Below are 14,408 nucleotides of genomic sequence, written 5' to 3'. Positions count from 1 at the left end.
GTTTTCCTATAGTATCCTTCTTAATGTAGAATTTCTTAATGTAGTCCATGTTATTTTTTTTTCATAATAAGCTTCTTTTGAGATCCTCTCAAATATGTCATCATGGATTGAAAAGATGTTCTTATGTTTTCTTAATTTCATTTTATTTTTAAATATGGATAAAGGGAATATCACACACTAACCACCGTTTTCCATTCAATCCTGTGTGTGTTGTTACTTTGCTCTTGACATACTTCTCACTCCATAGAACATCTTGGTATCCTTCTGAGAAGAGCACCTCCTCCTCCTATTTTGAGAAAACTTCCAAGAGCCTGACTTTATAGCAGTCAACATTCTTTGCCCACATATGTGAGCGCTTGACCCAAACCTAACTGATGGTGGTTTCTGCCTTTGGCCACAGAATCCTTATGACATGAACTGGGACACAGAGGTGAAATGAAGCCAGCTCCAGAAGAGAGGAATAGAGAGGCAGAGCAGGTCTTCACAGTGTTGAGACTGGCTGCCTAAAACACGCTCCCTTGCCCTTCCTGAGGGTCTGGTTACATGGGAACCACATTTCCAACTTTTATTGAGATCTTTTTGTCTTGCTTTTTTTTTTCTTTGTTTTGTTTTTTTCACTTCAGTAAAACTTGCAAGATATGCTTGAAAATGTAATTCTATGATTATATAATTTTGGAAATACTCCTAATATATCTCACTCTTAGATCTTCACAATTTATTTTAGTATATTAAAAGCCATAAGAAACCCTGAAGTAAGGAAATCTTTTTTTACCTTTATGTAGCCTAGCAATTCCAGTCTGAGGTTTACCATTAATATTTCTCTATGGTGCTTCTGTTAATAGCAAGCTTGGCCAGAGGATCATTGACCACGGACATGCTTGATCACAGCAAACAGAAGACCTAACAGCAAGCTGACAAATGAAAAACATGTTAATCTCTGAGCTGAGTTTTAAAAAAAATGTAAAATATGATAATTCTAAGCATGTTATGGTTTTATGTGGAAAAGAGGCTTTTGGTAAAGAAAAATCCAAGATTTAAGTTTGGTACATTTCCTGTGACCAATCTACACTCCATTTTCCTCGAGCAGGTTAGCCAGTATACCTTTGCAATGTGCAGTTACAGAGAAAAGAAATCTGAACCACAAGAACTGATGCAGCTTGAAGGATACACTGTGGATTACACAGATCCTCACCCAGGTAAGTCTAGGTAGGGCCGCTTTCCCTGCCATGCCAGAATGCACGGAATCTTTGCAACTATCCTATGTCTGTTCTGCATTTCAAACTCCACTTGATGAACAGGCTGCATATTTCATTTATGTAACTGGACCAGACTTTGAAATGTAAATGATGTCTTTTTGGCTAGTCAATGTAATTCATCATCTCTGTTGTATTAGTACAAGGATGAAATATGTAAAAATTTCTGTGATGGAAGAATCACATGAAAAGTATCAGCAATGTGTATGGAAACTTCTGGAAAGTAAAACTTACAATAGAAGTAGGTAACAAAATGGCAAATGTATATTATAGTCTGCTAATTCCCTCCCCCAAAGCAGGTTCTTGTACTTATATTCCTCCCTCCACATTAATGTAGTTGAACATCTCTTAATTGTAAAAGTCTGAAATCTAAAATGCTCCAAAATCTGAAACATTTTTGAGTTGCTAACATAATATCACAAGTGGAAAATTCCATACCTGACTTTATGTGGCAGATCATAGTCAAAATGCAGGGACATTGTCAATATATAAAATTACCTTCAGGTTGTGTGTATCAAGTGTGTATGAAACCTGAATGATATTTGTGTTTAGACTTGTACCTCATCCCTCAGGGACATGTATTGCTAAGATAACCCATTATGTGTATGCAAATATTCCAAAACCCAAAAAAGTCCAAAATCCAAGGCATTATTAATTCCAACCTTTAAACTTTACTGGGCCTAGTACTGAATACCTGATATTTAAAAATAGTGCATGAATGAATAGGCTGTTATAAAAATTAATATAGCATGCTTGATATATCAATATTAATATAGAGAGAAGTTAAGAAATTAATTCATTAGAAATTAAGAAGCAGAAATCTGTGGCCATATTCACTAAGTTGTTCATTTGGAAATGTCATCCTCTCCAATGTCTTCCTCTCCATGAGTTTTTTTGGGGAAAAAAAAGCATAAAATACCATACAACATAAAGTAAAAATTTTGACATTTTTTTTCTGCTAAACTCATAAATTCCGTGCATATATACAGGTGAATATGCCAACATGAAGAACTGCCTTCTCTAGCATATCATATTACATTTTCATTTCTGCAGGTTATGTTTGCATGTCTTCCAGAATGCGATACTGTCATGGACTATTTGTTTGATAGAGCTATTTTTAACTACTGAGATGATATGGAAACTAAAATCTTTTTTGATATTTCCTTTAAGTCTTTGATTGTGAATTTGATCCTCAATTAAAAATCATTTAAAGCATGGAGATGCTAATATCAAATTCAGTCATATCCATGAGGCCAGTCAGTGCAGTACATTAAAATCTGCCAGTGAAATAAATTTTTAATGATATTATTCTTCCTCCTCAGGCCTACAGGGTGGTCGGATGTTTTTCAATGCTGTTAAAGAAGGAGATACTGTAATATTTGCCAGCGATGATGAACAAGATAGAATATTATGGGTTCAAGCCATGTATAGGGCCACAGGTCAATCATATAAACCTGTTCCTGCAATCCAGGCCCAGAAGCTGAATCCTAAAGGAGGAACTCTCCATGCAGATGCTCAGCTTTGTAAGTTTTGTTAAAAAAATAATTTGATTATCAATTAATAACCTTAATAAGATATAAAATTAAGGCAAATTTGTTCAGTATTATAGTTTACACCATTAACTGATTCTTAATTAAATAAAAATAGTTCATATTAGTAGTCATGGAATCAGATGTCTAATTTTTCACATAAAAATTTCATGTCATTCTAGAGTAAATGATGCATGTGTTTTTCAATCATGGATTTACCAAGCATTGGGAATGTTTCTGGGAATCTCAAGAGCATATTAAGTATTTTAACTTAGGTGTCCCATAATAAAGGGAAATGTGTTGCAAAATGAAATTTGCATTGATCAGATTCCATTGATGATGATTCCATTCAATGATTCCATTGAATGATGAATAATCACTTTCTAGAATTATTCTTAGTAACTCACAAAAATAATAAGTTTTTTCTATTGTAAAATGATAAAAAAGTCATAAAACCCAAGTTTCCTTTTCCAAATGCCTTATTATCATGTCATTTTTTATGCTAATTTCAATCACTAGGACCTGTGTTTTTCATTTTAATTTACTAGTGATTAATACCAAGTTGCATAATGGTGGTTTAAGCAGTTTCCAACATGGCATTTTGATAATCACTTAACCAAGTGTTTTAATTTTTTACTCCTTTACAAAACTTGTCACGTTTCTTCTAGAATGAATCAGTTTGTTTAAGCTCAAGTTGTAGCTTTTTATCGTCAAGCCTCCTTTCCAGGGTACTAATATCCTGATGTGCACTACTTTACTTTCTTCTTTTACTTTTGATGCATCAAATAACAACTCTGTTTTCTTCTTATACATCCTTCAGTATCACATCTCAACATCTTAAAGGCATTTTAGACCAAATAATTAAAAAAGTAATATGAGTTCTTTCCCCTTATTTTTTAAAATAAATCTTATATTGTATTAATAATTTATCTTAATTTGAGGCACATGTTTTAAATCATAGTAAAGGCTATTTAGGAACATTAAATGGTGAGATTTTAAAATTGGTTTAAAATTTTCTCATCCTAACTTTAAAATTGCAGCATTGTCATCTTTAAAAGTAACATAAAAGGAACATATTATAGAATATATTTTCACTTCTGCCTTTCTCTCAACCTCCCAACTCCCCCAATTCTACATATAGAGTTTGGGAAACAGTAAGAATTTCCATTAGAACTAAGACGTGCAGAGGTATTATATTTCTACACAAGTGAAGATACCATGAATTTTTGTGCTCGTGTTGCCAAAGCACTTATGCTCATCAATGCAGAGTAACTCAGTCACAGATTTAAATTCCATCAGTGCAAATCTCTGCCTTCCCTCTTCTCCTTTCATTTCATGCAGAGCATATTGAGTTCCAGAGGAATTTTAAAACACTGTGATATCAATGAATGTGGAATCTAGTTCAAGACTGTTCTCAGTCCACAAGGGCCAAAAGGACAAGATTCCATTGTGTGTAGCTGTGTGTTGCTCATAACCATGGGCCTGCCATGACATCTGGTAATGAAGACACAGTCTGTGTCCTCCATTCACAACTTCAGACCCCTCTGACTCACTTACTTCATGGTATCGGGCTCTTGCCACAGTTATGCAGAGAGTAACTTGTTGAGTATTCTTTAGCAATACTCTAGCATGAAAAACACCTTGGGAGACTCACTCAGGCATTTGCTTATCCTTACTGAAAGTGGCAGGTTGAACGTGTCTCTGGAGCTGTGCCTGCATGGGGCATCAAGGTTTGAGACTCCTTGGGGACTCAGCCTGAACTTTTTTTTCCCCTCTATGTCTTTTCTTTTAATTGTTCACACCTATCACAGCATAAACTCTAGTCAGATCTCTTCCCCAAACCATTTTTCTCCCTCTGACTGATCTCTACCTTCATTCCTCCTGGTTTTGATTCTTGAGCTACAAAACTGAATATTTAGAACTTCATTGTTTTCCACTTGTTGGTACAGTCTCTGTCCTTTTCCCCATGAGCTGCAGGTCTTCACAGGTCTTCTTTGTCTTCTTGAGAAGTTGTATTTTAATGTGGATATTCAGTGACACATAAATGGGATTGCATTATTTCCCTTACTCTGTTTTACTTTTCCCATTCAGCTTTACATTTAAAAATTTCACCCATGTTTCCATGAATGCATATAATGTCAATGTCATATGTCATTACTTCATACTCTGTAATAATGGTGATACTGCTGGTTACCTCTTATGTAGAAATATAATATATTTCACTGAAGCAAAAGCAAAATTTCTAGAAACACACCGAGGCAAGCATATAAAGCAGGATTTATTTTAAAAGGGATAACAGACTTCTCCCAGGAAGGAGAAGGGAGCCATAGCTGGTATCCTAGTATCCCAAGAAGTGTGAGTGTTCTGCCTTTTTTTTTTTTTTTTAATGTCTTAGGCTTCCTTTGTTCTCTTGCTCTCTTTCCCTTATCTCTCTCCTTCCTGCATACATGGCTAGACCCAGGAGATGCTTAGAAGGGATGGCCCAAAGGTGAGAAGCAGATGGGCTGGAGGGGCCAAGGTGAAGTGATCTGGACAGGACGAGGGCATAGGCATAATTAAAAACTTTTATAACTCCCTGTAGTGAGGGACAATCCCTGGGACAGGTTACCTTAGCAACAGGTTGGAGCAGGGGCAGGTTATCTTGGTAAGAGTGGAGGAAGGGCTCTGAAGGCATTTCAATCCCTCAGGGGCAGTCTCCAACTTCCCCTGACTTAAATTGGCCTCCTTGATCCTACCTGACTCAATTTACCTTTCTATACTGACTGCCTGTCTAATTCTGGCTTCATTGGTGTGTTCATTGTTCAAGCACACTGTTGTGCACATCTTTTTAATTTTTTGCCTACTCACTCCCTGAGATAGAAACTTAGACTCCCTCCAGATTCTTACCAAAGTAACATTTATTTTTACAAGTATGAAATCTCTCTTCATCTATTGAAACTTTCTAAATCCTTTTATCGTAATATTTTCTCCCTAGAGCTCTTTTTTATTTTTGGTTAAGCTAATTTCTAAAGACCTCAGACATCTACTGCTGTTGCATCTTACTTTTTATTACAGTTGAGTCTTATCCATTTGGAGGAATGCTGTTTTCATGTGCTTACTTACTGTTTGTTCATTTGTCTCTTTGGTTAGATGTCTTTTCAAATATTTAACCTATTCTGCAGTTGGGTTATTTTCTTAGAATTTTGAGAAGTTTTATTTCTGGATACAAGATATTATCAGATATTGGAAAACATTTTCTCCTCTTCCATGATTTGTCTTTTTGTATTTTTTAAATAGTATTTTTCAAACAAAAGAACTTCTTAATTTTGATAAAGTCCCATTTTGTCATTTCTTTAAATAAATGTGCCTTGGGTGTTATAACCAAGAATCTTTTCCTAATCTAACATCACAAAGATATTTTATTGTTCTTTCTGTTAAAGTTCTTTTAATTTTATGTTTTACACCTATTTGAGTTAATTTTTATGTGTGGTGAGAGGTGTGTGTCAGTGTTCGTAAATATTATTTAGATACCCAGTTGTTCTAGCATAATGAGTTGAAAAGTCTACCTACCACTTTTTTTAATTGCTCTTACACATTTGTCAACATTCAACTGACTACATAAGAATTTATTTTAGGATTTTCCTTTCCTGTTCTTTGGTCATTTTGTCTATCTTGATACTATTATTGCACTCTCTTGATTATTTTAATTTTGTAAATCTTGCAGTCAGATAATGTAAGCTTTCTAGACCATGTTCTTTTTTTCCAAAGATATTTTGGCTACTTTATGTCCTTTACATTTCCCTCTTGTATAGATATTTTACTTTGTGAAGGACTTCCTTTGATTTTCCTTACAGTGCAGTTCATTTTGCAATTAACTCTTTCAACCTGTTTATACATGAAAAAAGTCTTTATTTTTACCTTCATGTCAAAAGTCATTTATATTACTTTAAAGATTTGCTCAACTTTCTTCTAGCTGGCATTTTCTTTACCTAAGAAAATGTACTGTCTGGTTTGCTCCTCTGTACATATATCTTTTTTTCCTCAAGCTGCTTTAAATGTTTCCTATTTGCAATTTGATTATGATGTAGATGATGTGCTTTGGTGTCATTTTCTTCATGCAAATGTCCTGAAACTTTGCTCTGAGACACACAGGGAAACAGTTCCATCCTTTCAGGCTGTTTTGTTAGGGAGAATCAAGCTGTTTCCAGTCTAGAATTACTTTTGCCCACTTCTGGACCAAGATCCTTCTAAATATTCTAATAGACACCCTATGAATAGTGAGACTTTTTAATTTGACTACTGGGAACAGACAGTATTCCAGGCTCTTTGTGTGGTTTAGGAACTGTCTTCTCTAATCCTTCAGAAGAATTCATTCCTTGGCCTCAAACAGCTTCTACATAGAGCTGATGAGTACTCAGCTGAATGCTTGGGAGGCATCCTTGCAGGCCTTCAGAGGCCTCCCACTGGGCAGCTCCCTCCTCTGCAGTGTCTTTCTTGCATTGTCAGCTTCATCTTTCAACTGGAGGATGCCACTGATCTTTCTGGGTTTTTGTGCCCTGTGCCACAGCCTACAAGTTCTCTCCCTAAAAGTTCTTACAACCTGGCCTGACTGTAAGACTCACCTTATTTGTTGGACATCTCTCAGGAGTCTCCCCGCTGCTGGGTTGCCTGCTGTGCCCAATGTGTACTGTTTTGAGGGGGAAAAAAAAAATACATATATATATATATATATTCCTGAATTTTTAATCATTTCAGGTCAGAGAATATACATGTTTTCAAATATACTACCTTGAACCGAAACAAAAAGATTGGGTTTTTCCAAGTTAAAGCAATTTTTCAACCTCAACATTGTTAACACTTTGGGCCAGGTAATTGGGGGAAGGGGGTGGAATGAACACTATCTTGCACATTGTAGGACATTTAGCAGCATCCTTTGCCCACCACTTGCCAGTAGAATGCTCCCTCCCCAAAGGTCAGACAAGTAAAAATATCTCTAGACATTACCAAATGTTCCATGGGGTGGGGCTAGGTTTCATAAGAACCACTCCAAGTTGAGAACCACTGAGTTACTGTGACTTGATAGTTACTTTTGTTAAAGTTTCACCCTCATTCACTTGTTTTCAAGAATTTTTTTCTTAACACACTGAGGGAAAGGAATGACAAGAAATGTGCTGAGCTCACAGGGGTCATCCACAGTTGCACAAACTGGCAAGAAAAGTGACTAAGAACCACCGGCACAGAACCTTAGGGCCATGGCTAGCCAACACAGAATTAATTAAAAGATCTAAGTCATCAATCGGTGCAAATAGACTTGCAACCTATTTATAACAAATTTTTTTTCTATTTGATATGAATTTATTATCAAGACAGTGTTGATCAGATTACATGGAGCTGGATTTTGCTGGTTCTAACTAAATTGTCAGTTTCAGTTCTATTAACAACAGTTCTATCTATCTATAGGCTGCTAGTAAAGCTTTCTGTTAAAGCAGACTCCTGCTGTTTTATCATTCTTAATAAAAGTAAGGAAAAAGAGAGAGAGAGAGAGAGAAGCAGGCAGAAAGATACCACATCAGATGAGAGAATAGTGCCCCTGACCTGTCAGAGAGAATCAGCTTCATTGCCCACAATTAGTCTTACCTTAGTATTTTCCTCCCTGTCTTGACATCCATGTTCTTCTTTTTCTTCTTTCCTTCTCATCTCTCAGAAGCACAACTTTTAGACTCATCAGCAGAAGCTGAGAAAGTAACATAAAACTAAAATGACTAATTACACAAATATGTATTTATGCTTCTAACCCATTTAAATGTGCTCTCTTATTTCTTTGCTGACCTATAGCTGGTAAAGGTAAGAATTTTCATATTTTTCTTTTTTTTTTCCTTAAATGTATTACAGTTTCTTTAATAATGTAATGTTTGAAGATGATCATGATCTTGTTTATAGTATCAGTCTTCTACTTTCTAGCCAAATCCAAAATGCCTCGGTTAGCTTTACCACTTATATAATAAAAATGTCTATTTACAACAAAAGAAAAATAGAAACAACCTACATCAGACATAAAGGTAGGTTATGCAGGAGTTGTAATTACATGTGAAAAATGGTCAGTATATGTTAAGCAGAAAAATGCTAAATTATATGTATGAAATTATTTTCACTACATAAAAAAGCCTATATTAAAAAAAAGAATAGGTAGCTTTATACCTACAATATTCACAGTTGAGTTTAATTGGAGGCACAGTTGCTACTTATTTCTTCTTTTTCCTGAATTTTCTTTGAAGTCTATATTTTATAACTTTTAAAAAGCTGGGTTTAAAAAAAAAAACATTTGGTTTTAGTTGTAGATAGACACAATACCTTTATTTTACTCATTTATTTCTATGTGGTACTGAGGATTGAACCCAGTGCCTTGCACGCGCTAGGCAAGCACTCTACCACTGCACTACAACCCCAGCCCTAAAAAGCTGGTTTTTAAAACTAAGTCTATTGAATGTTTAAGTCTAATCAAAACAAAACAATAGACTTATCAGATCTAACTTATTAGAAGACAACATTATCTTTTTAGGATACTGATGACAATATATGTTTCTAGATTTCTGTGGTCAGTGACTCTATTCCCTTTTTCTTGACTCACAGGATGAGTAGAAATTCTAAGGAGATAGGATGGGGGATTATGCTGCTGAACCATTTCCCCACTTCAAACATAGCACACTGCTTTTGCCAGATGAGAGGATTTTTAAAAACTGTCCTTCCTGACTCCAATCCCAAATACCCCATGTATTTCTTAGTTGTGTATGTAATATACTACAGTGTTTGTGTTCCATAATACAATATAACATAGTATTTGGCTTCCTAATAATAAATTAGTGAACCAGAATAGCACCCATCTATTTGATTTCTGGACTAAATGTGGGGTTTTTTTTAACTTTTTTTTTTTTTAGTTGTTGTTGGGTCTTTATTTTATTTATTTATATGTGGTGCTGAGAATCCAACTATGCTAGGCAAATTCTCTACCACTGAGCCACAACAGACTAAATGCTTTTTAAATACTTAAATTTGATTATAAACTTACATTTAATTTTATTAGCTTATTTTCCTGTTCTATTTAATATATTACATTTTATGTTTCATAGGGAAGCATTAGTCTTACTATACCTTGAACATATTACTTCCAACAAATGTTCTATGTTGCTTTACTTTGCCTATTTGCAATTACAGATCTTTACTGATTACAGTTATCATGTAAAAATATAACTTATGATTATTATTTACTGAAGAAATAAAGATATATCCATTTATAGATCAGTTTAACCAATTTAGCCAGAAGAAGCTAACACAGCATTTGGGTCAATAAGAAGTGTGAATAACAATGTACTTACCAACCATTACTATTCGGTCTTTATGTGTACAAGAAACCTGTACACATAAAACAGGAGCATACTAACCTACATAAAATTTCCAAACATTAAATTCTTCCTATTAAAAGCTTCATGAGTGATATGGAAACCGAAGTGGGGTCTGCTTTTCTGTCTCACTTTTAAATTTATATAAGCTTTCAAGCTCTCTGATTCTGAGCTAAAAGAAACACATAATTAGGTATGAACAGTGGTAAATGCAGTTATAGGCAAACTCCTAAAACCAGCACAATTTTAAACATAGGACAATAAATTACATTTCAGAAGGCTAATTTTCTGCTTATTTATAGCTGCGTTTTTGCAAGGAGACCCACTCTTGGCTAGTAGCACCCCCTTAGTCCCTTTGGTACTAGAGTCCCAGCTCTGGACACCTCTGTCTCAGAATGCTGAAGAAAGGTCCCCTTTCTCCTTCAATGTTCCCCTTTCCTTCTGTGTCCAAAATATTCCACAACATCAGGAACAGCCAAAAAATGCAGGATCTTTAGTATTTGTTGCAAAGAGAAACAGTTGAGTTAAACTCTTTCCACTTCACATACTGTACTATGGCTTAGAATCCCTCCCCGGGATTTGGATCCTTGATTACACAGAGCTGGTTGTGGTCGGTACCCACCAAATAGCCTCCCTCATGCATTGTTTTCTATACTAGCTATTTTCAAGTCAATGTTAACTCTTTAAATTGATTTGGTCAACCTACTTTTTCTTTTCTCTTGACTCCCACAGCTATTATCCTAATGAAAAATTTAAATTTTCAGGTTCCACTTGAGCAAAGCCTCTGAACTTCTTAAATCTCTAGCAAATAGTAATCTTTCTCAATTTGGGTTTTATTTCATCCCCTGATAGCACACCTGGTGACAATACCACCTGAAGTTGTTGGAGCATATGCATCCACTGTTACCATAGAAACTCTACCAGTACCCTCAATTACCACATCCCACATCTGTAGTTAGTCCATAGGTTAATCATCACAATTTCTGACAGTATTACAGTACATTGGTTAAGCTCATTTCTTGTTGGCTTGTTTTGATAATTTTTCTACATCATTTCAGAAGACAAACTGAACTAAAATTTGCCATTATCAGAGAACATTTTAATTGTACAATAATTTTCAATTTAAAAATAGTCATCATAATTTCATGTTATGATAAACATTAATTGAAGTCAAGCTGATGTAACCCAATTTTAAAATCCTGGATTTGGTTATGCTAATTGATCGAAAGCATGGTTTACAATTGATTCCAGTGATGTCCCTTTGTCTTTTTTTTTTTTTTTTAATTTGGTAGTGCTAGGAATCAAACCCAGAGCCTCATGCATGCTCCTCTGTGTCTTTAAGAGTTAAACATACGTATGTTATGTGACAGGAAAACGATATGAAAATACACTTTTTTAAAAATAAGAAACTAGGTACTATTTTAATGATAGCTGATTTCCCATTACACTTCAAAATGAAGTATGGGGCAGGAAGAAATGGGAAGACGTATTTCAAAGGATACAAAGCAGATTTGTAGGATAATCAAGTTTAGAATTCTGTTGTACAATATCAGAGCTAAAGTTATCAGAATTGTTTTATATTAGCCAGTTTTTTTAAGTGGTAGAATTTAGCTGCTCGTATCACAAGGAAGTAGATATATGAGGTGATATGTTAATGTGCTTTACTTTAGTAACCATTTTACTGTTTTTTATATATCTCATATCATTGTATTGTAAACCTCAAATATGCAAAATAAGATTTATTTTTTAAAAAGAAAGTTTCAGTAGTGTACATCTTTCTCTTCCTTCCTGACTTATATACTAATGATGTCATGTATTTTACTTTTCAAAATATCACAAACACTAGTTTGCATCCCCATTATTTTTGTTTGAAACAAGGGTCACCAAACTAAACAAACTGCCTGGTTTTTTTTCAAAAATAATTTTACTGAAGCACAGCCAAATAATAATAATAATAATAATAATTCCCACGCTGGAAGATCAAAACTGTTATCTTTTTGATTTATCTTTATTTCTTCATGAATTCATAGGAACTAATGGTTTACTGACACATAGCAAAGTATCTCTTCACAAAATGTTTTGAATAGTGTTTGTGTGACATAGAGTTGAGATGCTAGATCTTTACAGCCTGTGTTTCAAACATGGAATAATTCCTAAGAACACATTTTGCTTTATAAAATTATAGCTCTAGAGGCATTGCAGGTTGCTGTTTTGTTTTTCTAAATAAAAATTTTAGTGGACTTATTTGTCTTGTTCTTCAGTGCACATACATTAGTAAATGTATGATTTGGAATGGTATTTCATGAAGAACTCATTCTGTAAATTTAAAAAAATGATTTAGTTACAGCAGTGAACTATAGACATTTTTTCAGAAACTTGTATATTTTCTTTAAAGACCATAGTTTGAAATGAAAGAAAAATTGCTGCTACAAACCTTTACAGTAAAGAAGAATTATGGATTTTTTTTCCTCTAAGATTTGCTACATATCCTGTTCTCAACAGATAAGCCATTAATGGGCGTTATATTTAACTGCTTGTTATGACCTTCTCTGGTGAAAGAAATAATGAACAGAATTCAGCAGATGTTTTATAAGAATAATGATTATTTCATAAAGGTGATACTAAAATAATTTTTACTTAGATAAATAGAAAAATGAAGATTCTAAGATAAATTCCTTGAAACACAAAATAATATTATAATGTTTATGGGTTGCATTTTCCAATATTCTGCCTAGTCTCTTCATATTATCTCAATTACATACATTTAACTTTCATATTATTTTATATTATATTACCTCTTACATTGCATATACATTTATTAAAAAACTCTCAGGAAAACAAAATTCAAAAGAAATTGAATTTTCTCATTTGCAAATTCAGGAAACTGTTTAGTTTGGTGTTTATCCAATTAATACTGATTTATCAAATGCATCTGTTTAATTGTTCAGATAGGTAATTATTCAATGTAAAGGAATACATTGCTACTTTCTCCGTGGGTCCTAATCTCATAACTTGCATCATCAATAAACTGTCATTCATTGCTTTCTTGCTACATCCACCTTTTTATGTCTGTCATTGACATGGGATATATGTTTGTTTTTTGTGTCTTTTTTAAAAATGTGCTTTTGAGGAGCCTTCAGCTTGAATTATATAGTTCTTCCATCCACAAATATGGCTGAAAGTTGAACTTGACATGGATCAATATGATCTGGGCTAAATATCTAAATGTGACTGATTATGTTAGCATCATGTCCACAGATCAATATTGAGTTTTATTATGAGTCTGACTCTATAATTGGGTTTAATCAATAAACTTTTGTCTCTTTTCCTTTACAGTTTTAGGATTGTACCATGTAGGTTTTAGAAACTACACTTAGCTTACATTTAGAACTCTGCTTTTCTTGTGATGACCAGAAAGAGATCTATCTGTGAATTTTAAGGAACAATGGAGCTTCAGTTTTACCATTGTGAGAAGAGTCCATTTCTATCTTGATAACTGATTGCTTCCTCAGTATGCACTGAGTTTCTAACAGAGCTAATGTAGTAACACCCCAGCACTCCTTTGAGGTAGTATGTGGCTCTTTCTTCCTATACTTAGTAAATCACATTGAAGACTTTGACAAAACATACCATTAATGAAAGCAATCATAAAAGCTGGCCTTTTGATAAACCCGCAGGGTCTACAGGCGTTGAAAGATGCAATCTGTAAAGAACAATAAATTTGGACCTTTGATTGAAGTGCCATTTGGGACGTTATGCTTTGTCTGCATATTTGCACAAACATGATGCTCCCTTTTCATGTCTCTTAAACTTGAAGCTTGAGAGCGTTCATTGCCATTTCTATATTAGAGCTGGTCCCATTAAAAGCTCCATACAAAAAGAAGACTGGAAGTGATCCAGCTGAAGCTTGTGTGTTCATTTCTGCTCTAGTTTGCCATTTGGAAAACAGGCTTCTGGCCATCATTGCTGTTTTTTTCTGAACAGACCCGGGTTCTTTTCCAGTCACTTCCCTCAGTAAATACACACTTAAAATACATCAACTTTTCTTAAAGTTAGAAAAATCAAAGAACATTCCTCTGATAGAGATTAGAAATAGCTTTGAATGGAAGTAGAATTTCTTCATTCTTTTGATTTGTGGATTTTTTTCCCTGTCATTTTCACTTAGACTTCAAAAATTTACAATTTATATTAAGATACTGAATGCTTTCCATCATATTTTATGTGATAAAAGGTAATCTGTTATCATGAGA

At 34.2% G+C, this 14,408-nt stretch overlaps 1 protein-coding gene across 4 annotated transcripts in view; it reads left to right on the top strand.

Moving 5' to 3' along the window:
• Window positions 1-14,408, top strand: part of Cadps2 (calcium dependent secretion activator 2) — a 512,216-nt gene that overhangs the window by 346,423 nt on the left and 151,385 nt on the right. For all 4 annotated transcript variants that reach the window (XM_026388720.2, XM_026388719.2, XM_026388718.2 and 1 more), the window contains exons 10-11: window positions 1,088-1,196; window positions 2,576-2,776. In XM_026388720.2, the coding sequence (XP_026244505.1) occupies window positions 1,088-1,196; window positions 2,576-2,776 (310 nt within the window). The remainder of the gene's footprint in view (window positions 1-1,087; window positions 1,197-2,575; window positions 2,777-14,408) is intronic.

The sequence above is a fragment of the Urocitellus parryii genome, chromosome 3 (genome assembly GCF_045843805.1).
Source record: "Urocitellus parryii isolate mUroPar1 chromosome 3, mUroPar1.hap1, whole genome shotgun sequence".
In the NCBI taxonomy this organism is placed as follows: Eukaryota; Metazoa; Chordata; class Mammalia; order Rodentia; family Sciuridae; genus Urocitellus; species Urocitellus parryii.
Note: the sequence above shows the minus strand (reverse complement) of the source record. Positions and strands in the feature narration are given on the sequence as shown.